This window comes from Dermacentor andersoni, chromosome 1 (assembly GCF_023375885.2).
Source record: "Dermacentor andersoni chromosome 1, qqDerAnde1_hic_scaffold, whole genome shotgun sequence".
In the NCBI taxonomy this organism is placed as follows: Eukaryota; Metazoa; Arthropoda; class Arachnida; order Ixodida; family Ixodidae; genus Dermacentor; species Dermacentor andersoni.
The window spans coordinates 248219070-248231499 of record NC_092814.1 but is presented as its reverse complement, the minus strand read 5'-3'; the positions used below and the strand labels follow the sequence as shown (position 1 = coordinate 248231499).

Sequence of the window (12430 nt, the reverse complement as noted above, 5' to 3'; positions counted from 1 at the left end):
CCATAATTTTTGAACTTGCATGATTCCTGCCGCACTGCCACCTACCCTTAGCACCAATGTATAAACGTAATAACCGAAATTTTGGATGCCGCACGGTGTTTTAGGCATGCACCGCCTGTGTGATATTGCAGACATGGCGGCCATGAATAATGTTGCCATTTCGACTGGCACAAAACCTCTGGAGACCTCCTTTTTCATATTTACCTGAGCATCATGTGTATGTGTGAGTTGCAAGAGAGACACCTAGGGACTTTTGCTTCCCAGAATCTGCCTTTTCCTAGGTACTTAGGTAAATACCACTTTAGCAGCCACAGATCAATGGATAATGACGTGTTGCTGCAAATTACTTTTATTGTAAAATATTCATTTGCAGGTTGTACTTAAGTTCTTGTTCACGGCTGGGTGGCGAACACACAGAGTGTGCCTATGTGTACTCCTGTCGCCGATGGCTGTGGCACTGGCAGAGTGCCAAAGACGCACTACAAAGTGGCAAACGTTATACTACGTGCGCCACAGTGACAATGGCCAACCACAGACAACAAACAACTGCCGCTTTGCCATTACGGACTCTTTACCGGCCGTTATTATCCCGTAAGGACGAAAGTTTAAGTGGCGCTTACACAGGAGCAAAGTGTGCCGTTCTCCGTAGTACCTAGTCAAACACACATTAGAAGCAAGAGTTCGAGGTACCCAGGCAAACACACATTACAAGCAAGTCCCATGCAAGGAGTCCCTAGATCTCGCAGAAGTCTCCAGCAAAAGCCCACAGATGTCTCTCTCGCAACTCACGCATGCGCATGATGCTCAGGCAAATAAGAGAAAGAAGCTCTCGTCAAAACCTCAACTTTGGTTGCCAACTCCCGATGAAGTGACACTGGTTAGGCTTAGCAGCCTAAGCACTGTGGCCAGCGAAGTGGCCGGTGACAAGCCATCGTGGCAAGCTCGCTGAGAATATGTTTGCACTCATAGATGTCGGCGGTTAAGCACAAGGTAAGGCGTACAGGCTAGACTGATGGTCGCAGCAGCAGAGTCAGGTGCAGCATGAATCCACATGCAGTCCTCTCCATGTCCGAAAAGTCTGTCAGCAGCGTGAACGTTTTGGTCAGCAGCTTGGCTCTGTCAGCAAGCCAACATGCCGATTTTACGCGTTGGCAGCGATTGCACTGTTGCGTATTTGTGGTGGTGCAGAGTGTGTGTATGTAATTTGTTGTTCCCATGCCTTGTATTGGGACAACAAGATGCCAGCGGGTCATCAAAATCCGTAGGATACCCTTTCCTGGCCTGTCAGAGGCACCCCACTTGCGTTTATTTCACATAGGCCTGATTGCACATTTTTTTTAAACGACGATCTGTGTATGCTTATATGATGCATATAAAATATAATGAACATATTTTTGTGTCCGATGCAACTTCATTATGAGGTTCCACTGTATTTATGGTGCCCATATTTTCTTTAGTGCTATAGAAAGCTTACTGGTCGTACTGCAGTGATAACTTGGAAAACATTGCGGAACATTTTGTATCGTAATTTTTAGATCTAAAAGTAACGATCGCGCTTATGAATCCCTATGCTGGAAAGAGTGAGGTGAACACGACAGTGATTGTATGCTGGCTTTGGTGGGAAGCCACCAACAAGTGTAGCCCTAGTTATAAGAATCAATCTTTTGTTTATCAAGCTGATGGTCATGCGGTTCATGCTTCCTGAACTATTGCATCCTTTGTGCAATCGTATCTACATGCTTATGTGCTTTCCTGTCCAACTGCCTTGGTCATTACAAGTCAAGCCAAGTTCATTTTAGCCAAACCATATTTTTGAACTTGAAACAGCACTTTCATAATAGTGAACTGTATTTTTACACGATGCACAGTTCAGCTTGTTGCCATTCGGAAGCATGTCATTTCTTGAAAAACTAAGTGAGCTAGCAGTGAGGAATTTGAGCTTGAATGCCGCAATCAGAACTTAGATCCATACAAACTGGTGTGTGAACAGCATAATGTGTGCCGCCATGCAATGAGTGATGCCAAGGTTGTGCTGTTGCACTTCTTGCCACATAAGCAGCATCACTTGTAAGCGTGAACTTTCTGTAGATTGTAATGTCCATAGAATAAAGCGTAAACGTCTACAAAAATAAAGAATGCGATTTTAAACAATATGTGTGGTGCACTCAATAACAGCCAACTTATGTACAGTTCTCTGCGGTCACGTGCCAACAATCCGGCCCTAGTACCACAGCAACTGTAAGGTGTTGCACGACATGCCGTGTTTTACAACTTTCGACTTTCTGTGCTAATTTAAAATTGTAGTTACTTCTGAAACCAGAAGTAGCATGTTCAATTCTATCACCATAAATCAATGCCATTTCATTTCCACCAAAATCTCATGACCTATTCCCCGTGATTGTTAGTCATTTAACTCAGGGGCACTTGATTGTACACAGGCTAACTCAACTCTCTAAGCGCAGTGGGCAGTGAGCATTACAATATATAGGGTGACCATTTTTAAGCTTTATGGCACTTCTATATATCGCCTGTGGCAGATAGCATAATTCTTGCACTTGAGCTAGATTATTCGAAGAGCGGACATTGCTAGCATGAGAAATCAGAACACATATTCAACTAATTAACACAAATGTACTAATTAACGTAATTACATTATGGCACATATCTCAATTTACGAATTACAGCCAGTGAATTTGCAAGGTGTATCCACTTGAAATGAATTTCCAGATGGACATCAGTTTCGAGATATTTCCCAAAGTGTGAACAAAATACATAGGCGTTACAGTTACTTTTGTGCTTCAATGCATGAAAGAGCATTTTGTTAAAAAAGTGGAACAACAGTGAATTTTTAGGACAAGTTTGATGGCGCATATCTCGAAAGTGGCACGATTCTCAAAATTCATTACAAGTTAACACGCCTTGCAAACTCACCGACTACAATTCATAATTGTAATATGTGCCATAAAGTAATTATTTTGAAAGATAATTAGTGGACATTTATTAATTAGTTTAATGTGTTTCGATTTATCCTGCAAGTAATGTCTGCCTCTCTGAAGAATCCAGCTCAAGGACTAGAATTATGTTATCTGCAAGAGGCTATTCTGAAAAATTTCATGAAACTTAAAAATAATCACCCTGTAGTGCGAGGCAAAAGTGGCGATAGCATCCAACCAAAACCCTGTAATGGAGTATGAGTCAATATAATCATAATTCTGAGAAGAATTGAGACGTTTGTCTTATTAATATTACATACAGGGTGTTTCAGCTAATTTTAGCCAGAGTTTGAAATATGCTGATACACTCTAAGACGACGTGACCAAATGCATGCTGCTCACTTTTGTATGTACTGTCACGCTGTTTTTGTATTTTGCTTAATTAAATCATTAGTCAAGATTAATTAACAAACTTTTGAAGCAACAAAGCTAGGAAAAAAATTCAAATTAGACAGTTGCAGAGCGGTTTGCAAAATGTCCGAATAAACAGTTTCTGTCTTTCTATCTATTAAGTATTAGTGTTTTTCAGCTTACTGCAGATGCCCGTGAAATACAGAAAAACACCCCGTCACATGCCCGTTTGCGAGTCGTGATTGCACTGCTCCCAAACGTTCCGCGCACAAACGAACATAGCATTTAGCCGGGTGTGCTGCCACTGCATCTGCTTATCGCTATCATGAACCGCCGTGAGGGAAGCACGTCACTGGCGTAAATCGCATAGCCACTGCCTTCGTCACTGCCCTGTCGCCTTTTAAGCGGCAGCACGCCCTGCTAAGTGCTATCTCTGTTTGTACGCGGACAGTTTGGGAGCACTGCAATCACAGCGTGCAAGCGAGTATGTCACGTGGTATTCTTTTGTATTTCGCGGCCATCCACAGTAAGCTGAACAACACTAATACTTTACAGACAGAAAGTTAGAAACTGCCTAACTGGACATTTTGCAAGGCGCTCTACAACTTTCAAATTGGAATTTTTTGCCTAACTTCGTTGCTTCAGAAGTTGGTTAATTAATCTTGACTAAATTATCTAATTAAGCAAAATAAAAAAAATTGTGTGACATACTACATACAAAAGTGAGCAACATGCATTTGGTCGCATCGTCTTAGAGTGCATCGGCATATGTTTAAACTCTGGCTAAAGTTAGCTGAACCACCCTGTATAACATTACTGTGCATTTCTCTTCAGCCAAACCTCGTATGATAATTTACTTCCCTATACAGGCACTAGAGAAATATGGTACCATGACTATGCGAACACAATAATAACTCAAATGTGCTATCATTTGAGAGCTGTGAAAAAAAATTTTATGTATTCAGAAAAGACCTCCACGAAGACGTGGTGCAGGCACCACATCTTTGTGAAAATTGACACAGCCGGTCAAGCTGAACATAGGATGGCCTTTTCTCACCTGCTAATGTCATTGGATCATGAAAACAATGCAAATAAACATAACGAAAGCTGAAGCAGTGGAAACACCAGCAGTCACCATGTCTCAAGAAATTCAGTGTGCAGGCTTCCACTGTAAAAGTAATGGCAACTGTTTTCTGGGACGAAAGAGGCATTCTGCTTGTTAATTTTCTTCCCAAAGGTAGCACTATTACAGGACGGTATCATGGAAATTTGATAAAGAAGCTGCGAGATGCTAATTACAGGAAGAGGAATGGGGAAAACTGGAGGAAGGTCATTTTTCCTCACACCTCACAGCAATGCCCTATCACACATACCATGCTTTGGACGAGGCAAACTGAATAGCCATATCCATCATACTTGCTGTGCTTAGCACCACTGGACTCCTAACTTTTCTCAAGTCTGAAGCAGCACTTGCAGGGAGCCAACTTTTTGTCCAATGATGCAGTCATCAATGCAGGGCAGAATATAACAGCTTTAGAAAGAGTGCGAAACTTGTGTCCCACTGCAGGATAGTTACTTTAAAAATTTTAATTTCTAGGTAGAACCCCAATGCTTAGATATCGAAATGACAATTCAATAAGACTTATACGGGCATGTTCTTCATTACAGATACACAGGTAGTGAATATCATCTGAAAATCCACTTTCACGTATTGAATAAAAAACTCGCAGAAATTAAGCATTGCACTTACAGTGTCACATGTGAGGCACTGTACTGAGCTCAGGATGCGGCCGTCAAAGACATCGGAGACAATGCTGCAGAGACGCTGAGCAGCAGCAATCTTGCGCGCCCGGTGACCTTTACTTCCTCCAGAGGCAGCAGAATCTATAGGTGGCCAGTCTCCACCAGCCTTTTCCTCTACTGCGGCCATCAATCGAATACCTTCCTGCTGTAAATAGCAAAGCATATTGCCAAAAGATTGTATGACCACAAAGCTCCGAAGAACTACCTTATTCAGTATGACCTGTAAAAAAAATTTGGGCAGAACCAATCTCACGATGAGTGTTGACATTAATGCAATTAGCATTCAAGCAATGTAGCAACAAACCGAATGGCTCAAGATGCCTTTATTTACAATCTGTCGTGGGGCAAGTAGGCTAAGAATGTCGATCCCATTAATACATGCATGTGCCACAGCACCACCATAGACCACAGCATGCAGACTTTTGGGTGCCACAAATGAAGCTTTACTAAACGCTGCTTCCCAATTTCATCCAGTTTTATCCCACTGGCCTTGACAGACAACAGCATCAGGTGCTACAAAGAAACTTCACTAAATGTGGCCTCCCAGCCGCAGCCAGTTTTGTTGCACTGGAACTGTAGAATTGGGGTTCAGCATATCGGACTTTAAATGAACTATGGCACCAATGCATATGCATCTATTTCAGGTGTAAAACTTTTATTCATTGTCAGTCAGGCATGCACTTGTGTAGGGTGCTCACAGCAAGTCTATGATGGTTAGAAAGAAGCTGTTAATCTTTCCCTCTCCACAAGCATACCTGGTGCAGTGCGCTAAAGCACACCGGGTTGCTTTGCTTATGGAACCCATGTGATGCAATTCCGTCCTACACTGCATAAATTTTACAGCATTTTTTTTTAACTTGGAGGCCGGGGAAAACGGTTACACATCGACCCACAGGCTGGAAAGTGGGCGAAGTATCCTAAGAATGCTTATAGCATTAAAATGTAACTGCATGCCAAAGAGTGGTCTTGTGTCAGATGCAGATACCAACCAGAATCACGATTAAAGTGGTACAAAGGTTGGTGCTTCCCTCCCCGCTTGAGCACGAAGAGGCTATAGTGCATGCAGAGCTAAGCGTGCTGATGTCAATTTTTCTATAAGCCGTTTATGGCTAGGTTCTGGCGGATCTCGTCTCCATGGACATAGACCAACAATTTTTCATACATGGGCCGATCCCGGAGATAGTTCAAAGCTGGGCCGACCTGTGGAGGAGGTGAAGCAGGCATGAAGTGGTCCCCGTGGGCCGATCCCGAAAATAGTGCAATACCGGGCCAACCCATGGCGGAGGTGCAGTTTGCCATTAAGGGGGCCCACATTCACAGCTTCGCTAGTCACCTTTCTTCAAAGTGGAAGGGCATTGAATTTCCTATTTTGTTTTAGAGTAATAAGGCAAATGAGGGTGAGAGAGCCTGCAGAGTGTTAATTGACACTAGTGACAATAGCATGCTGGGACATTAGGCACAATTTAAAGTACACCAGGCTGTTAAAAAATTAAAGGGGAACCCTCTAGTTCAGCCTTGCTTAAATGGCCCCTCACCAGGTCTGGCATATTGAGCAGACAAGTGCAGTGCATACAAAGCGCACTAGCGATCGTGTCTGCAAAGTATTACACCGCTAAGTGATGTGAAAAGAGCTGAAATTTCAATCCAAACTCTATACGGCCTTCTCCTCGTGGGTGCTGCACTCCCAGCCAGAGAGCCGTCATCAATCGCACAAATGCGCCTAGGCAATTTCCAGTGCTGTGATGTCACTCACAGTGACATGCGACTTCAGAGGATTATTCAAGGCAACATTAGTTATTTGTTTGACCTGTTGTTTCAACAGAAAACTTAAAGCTTAGAGAAATAATAAAACCTACAAACTGAATGTCTGCAAGTCTGTTTTATTCTGTGCCATAGCAAGAGGGACGTATTGTATTTCTGTTTCATCTGCTTGTTCCCATGTCATGCGGTTGTGTGCACAGAAAACGAAACTGTCTGCCATATTCTACAAGGTTCCAATGCGCGATCGTGCTCTTTGATCCACTTGTGTCTGTCTCAGTGCTCGTGATTGCGGCACCGACTTATACCACTAATCCAGTGTTCTCGTGCTGAGTACGCAAAATTGCGCACTGTGTGAATTGAGACAAATGCAACAGATTGCACGCAACACCCTCACTGGAAGTATGCCACTTAGCAAAAACACGAAAGAGAGAAAATAGGAAAAGAAGGCGGTGCCCATGACACATCTATCATGCGATCCTCTGGCTCCAGTATGAGAGAGCACAGGGAGCGAATTTCGCCTGCATAGGCTAGATGGCGACAAGCAAAGAGAGTGTCTACCTTGGCGGTGACACACACTTCCCAAAATCATGGGTTTGCAGTACTTCAAATATTTCTATCTACTATTAATGAACTAGCTTGAAAAAATTATTGTGGTAGAAGACTCCTTAGAGGGCATGTAAAAACTTCCAGCATATAACCAAAATTTGCTACGTGGCCTGGTGAGGGGCCCTTTAAAGCCAACAGTGCTCTCTTGACATGTGAGAGCAAATATATAATTACAGTAAAAGTTACCAAGAAAATGCATGCTGCCTCTAGTGCAGAATGTCTTGGACAAAATACGCTGAGCATGGACTACAAAGCAGGCATGAACCCGCCGTGGTTGCTCAGTGGGGTATGGTGTTGGGCTGCTGATCACGAGGTCGCGGGATCAAATCCCGGCCACGGCGGCCGCATTTTGATGGGGGCGAAATGCGAAAACACCCGTGTGCTTAGATTTAGGTGCACGTTAAAAGAACCCCAGGTGGTCGAAATTTCCGGAGTCCTCCACTATGGCGTGCCTCATAATCAGAAAGTGGTTTTGGCACGTAAAACTCCATGATTTAATTTTTTAAAGCAGGCATGAGAAAAGCTACAACAATATACAGTACAAGCACAGTACAGTGCCCAATCACTGAGGCGAGAGTAAAGGCATCTCTGGCCTAAGGAATACAAAATTGTAATGAAAGACACTAGATGACACGTACACTCCAGAGCATAGTTGTCACCTTGACTTGCACTGGGAAGTGAATTCGAAACCACATAACTAGCCCCAGTGTGAAGGTGTGCAGATGGTAGCCTGCACTCGTGCATTTTAGAAGGAAAGTTTTAGAGCTGGCATCTTTCTTGGCATGCAGAAACAACACTTTATCTCAAACAGCAGCCTCCTGTATGCACTCAGGAGAGGCTTCCCTCAGGGAAAGAGCTATGTGCCAAGGGCCTGTGCACAGGTCTCCTCGTCAACCTCCGTTTTGGAGAAGCTAAGCCAACATAATGAAGCTGAAAAATCAACCAAAGGCATCCCATGACTCCAACAGACCAACTGTCATAAATATAGTTAGGACCCCAATTCACATCTTGATATGTTAATATATGTCATCGAGAGCAAGGCAAGTACAAACAGGCTTTTTTTGACATCTGTTTTTGAGAAAGATGTGCTATATATAAGTGTAATAATATACAAACAGTGGTGTACGGAATCTAGATTCAAATTCTCAATAGCAGATACAAAAACTAAAATTTACTTAGTTTCTCTGAACATAGTACCTTGTAAGACCAGCACAAAAGTAAATGAAATATAACTATCAATAATTTCCATCTTATCACATAATGAAGATGAATTCATGTTCTTGATGATATGAACTGATGGATTGTTGCTTCTATGTTTCTATAATGAGACAGCTGAATAAAAACATTCCCTTGTTCCTCACTGTTAATGTTTACAGGCAGCAGCAGCTACTGAGGTTACCTAGCACATCAGCACCATGCCACAGCTAAGTATTGTAATATAGTTGAACCTCGCAATAATGAAATCAGCGGGGAACGCGATAAAATTCGCTTTTGCAAGTATTTCGTTGTTGCGAAAAGAAACAGCACAGATAGGTCATGCATCGCAGAAAAAACTTTACTGTCAAAATTCCGTTAGTCTACTTTGGCAAACTTTGCTCGAGGATATAGAACCGCATTCCCGACAGTACTAAGTGTGCCACATGCGTCAACCAGCAGTGGCAGTACTGCCATGGCACAGTACTCTCGGCTAATTACTTTCGGAGATGCAATCACTTTTGCAAGATTTTGCATAACTAAGCACCAGATGCAGAGCAAAAGCGCATGCAGCAGCATTTCTCCAGCGCACGCTGTTGCCCGAAGGCACCAAAGCGTCCGGTGCCGAGCGCAAAAGTGATTGTATCTCGTGTACCCAAAGGCAAACGACCGAGAAAACGGCCCTGTCGCGCAAATCTACGTCCGTTGCCGAATTCGCATGCGATGCCTTTCGGATGGCACCAAAACCCGTGTTCTTGAAGCAAGGGATGCGCAGTTCCGGACGATAGCTCAATCATGGCCCGATGTGTGACACTCTATATGCTGCGACCGCCATCTCAAGTGCCATAAGCAATTCCATGTCTGTGAGACGTGGATTTCTTTGTTTTTGCTGCATTTTTCTCATCCAGGTGCACATTACGCAGTGCACTGCCGTGACCGGCAATAGTTGTTCGAAACGTGCGTTCAGTTTGCATTCAATTTTGCCTCACGCAATTGTCCTAGGCCTCGCCGAGTCGTCAGCCACGGAGAACGCAAACTGAATGCGCATTTCGAACAACGATCTACGATCTCGCCTAGTAGGCGTGGAAAAACAATCGTCACATGTCGATAGCAACATGCGTGCCGCTTCGAATGGGTGATCAACAAACAAGATGGTGGCCATGACGTGTTTCCAGCGCACTGATCGCTTCCAGCGCTTGGTTTCTTGTGAACAAAAATGGCGGCGCCCATACAAGTGCAATGTGGTGGTATTTTACGCAATTTTAGTGCAAAACAATTGCATTTGAGTACATTTTGGAGCCTGCTAGCCTTACAAGAGTAGGTAATATGTGGAGTTATGTTCTGGCAAATTTAGTTGATGCGGGATTGCAGTACAGCAACATTTTGTTGCCGAGAGGTACGAAATGCATTGAATCCTATGGGCGCTCGCCGGGGATACGAACATGTTACGAGATAATTGTTACGCGAGAATTTTGTTGTTGCGGAATGTCGTTATTGTGGGTTTCGACTGTGACACTAAAGAACTGAATTTTAATTAAAAAGAAAACATTACTGCACAAGCAAAAACCCCTACACAAAACATGCGAGATGCTTAGAAGTGCCTAGAATAGTAAACACGATAAGACTGCCAGAAAATTGGTGAAGACAACACTTCATATTTCTGCAAACATTACATGATAATGATGTGATGAGTGCTCTGGAGTGTTTTCTTATTCAAGCTCAGCAATACGAGCAGCTGTAACTTGCAAACAGCCCAAAAGTCAGCAAGATAGCTATGTGCAGGTACCCAGAGGCTCTGCATTTCAGCATATATGAAGTAGCAAGAAAAATAGTGGGTATTGGTTGAAAAATCAGCAACCACCAGGTGACGCAATGGCCACTGCATGCTTCCACACAACAGCCATTTGACTGAGTGATTGTCTTTTATTGTTTTCTTCGTTTAAGCAGAGTTTGCAAACACTGAAGCTTGACTCTCTGCTGCTACCTCTGAACAGCAGTGCTGTGGCACAGTGGTGGCACAAGATCCTCACAACACTATTTTTGCGTATTTTCAGTGAAGCTGTGCTCACGTACCGCAGCAAGCCCGACTAGTAATGCCAGAAGTGCCATATTATACATTTTGGTGGTGCTCTTGCACTGTTGAGGCATGCATAATGTGAAGAAAATTTTGAAGGATGCTCAAGCTTCGCCTTTAGGAGTGAAACAATAGTATTCAAAGATCCCCAACTGTTTCTCATGCTTCCTGGCAACTACAGCTTATGCGACTGTAATGTTTCCTGGAAACGCTGGTGGCGAACGCTATGCTCGAAGGTGAGCTTTGTGGTTTTTTTTTATGGTGTTGCAAGGAACCGAATGGGTCATGCCACTCCTACTAAGACTGACCTCAAATGGCAGCTGAAGAATGCTATCGCCTTAAAAGGGGTTTGTGTTTGAGTTTCCACATAACAGAGTCGTGTTTTCTCGTATATTCAAATTACAATCCAACGCTATGATGTCTGTAGGTTGTGTGCAAGTCATACCTTACAAATTTTCTGATGCATTTTACTTTCAGAAATTCAATTGGTTCAGTAATGCGTATGCGCCACACGGAGGGTCTGCGTGGATCAAGATGCCTGGTTTGAGACTATTTTCTCGGCCGGAGACGCTACCGCCACTGACGCCGGATTTTCTGCGACATGGGGCCCTTCACACTATCGCGTTAAAATACATGTAGCCACAACATTGCAAGGATCGAGATCATTTACTAAGCCAAGAGTTGACATTCTGGAACATACAGGGTTCCAATTCACAAATCATTGTATGCAGGGCTGCCATAAGCTTATATGCGCAAGGATCAACTCAAGGAGCATAAATAAGAACGACACTTTGTACCCATCCTCCTACCGCTCGCCTTGTCCTCAGAACTTTACACAATGGAAATGAGAACAAGTATGCTACCTGTCCACCATGGGTTCGCAGCAGAAGATCTTGATCATCACCACAGGAGCTTTTCTCACTGCTCAGGCCAGAGTCGCAAGTCTCAAAGTCCTCTTCATCCTCCGATAGGCTTGACTCTGAAGATTCTGCCGTTGGTGACCGTGGCCGCCCAAGAGGCAACCGTGCAAATGCCCCTACGGGTGCCTTCAACTCCTCGTGAAGTTGGTCCAAGAAACACCGCAGAAATTCCTGTGCATCCTATACAACAAGGTTTTATTAAAACGGGTTGGGAACAACAGCCAGCAAATTCCACATTTCACAGCAACTATTCACAGGAGAAAGCACGGATGTGGAACACAGAATTTTACTTTAATAATAAAATGCACCTCAGAAAATATGTAGTAGGATAACGTGAAAGTTGCTTTATGAATGACTTTTTTCGGTTTCGTGCCTATGCACTTATAAGTGATGATGATGGAAACCTCTGTTCAAAAAGGAGAGAGAAATAGAAAAGCTATTTTGCTTTTAACCCTTTTAGTGCCACTGATGTACCGGTATGTTCTCCACTCTCTCCAGTTTGATGCACACAGTAACACAAATATGGCCATCTATAAGGTACTTATGCCATCTGTTGTATATTTTTTGGAAGCATATTTTCTCATCTCTCTGGGTTTGCTCAGTCTGGGTTTTTGTCAGCGCCCTGTGGAGCGCGCATCCACCTATAGGAGGGGTGGCTCCCAGACTTTGTACACTGCTACTGCGGCGATTCCACATTCAAATATTCACGCAGTAGTGCAAGAACCACT

The 12430-nt window shown here is 43.5% G+C and overlaps 1 protein-coding gene across 5 annotated transcripts in view; it reads right to left on the bottom strand.

Moving 5' to 3' along the window:
- Usp20-33 (Ubiquitin specific protease 20/33) overlaps nt 1-12430 on the bottom strand; it is a 105959-nt gene that overhangs the window by 66100 nt on the left and 27429 nt on the right. For 4 of the 5 annotated variants that reach the window (XR_008609316.2, XM_055063621.2, XM_050195886.3 and 1 more), the window contains 2 exons: nt 11646-11882; nt 5095-5292 (listed from right to left, as the gene is read on the bottom strand). Coding sequence is in view for 4 of the 5 variants with exons in the window: in XM_055063621.2 (XP_054919596.1) it covers nt 5095-5292; nt 11646-11882 (435 nt within the window). In the remaining variant the exon portion in view is untranslated. The remainder of the gene's footprint in view (nt 1-5094; nt 5293-11645; nt 11883-12430) is intronic. The other variant, XM_050195887.3, reaches the window with a different exon arrangement.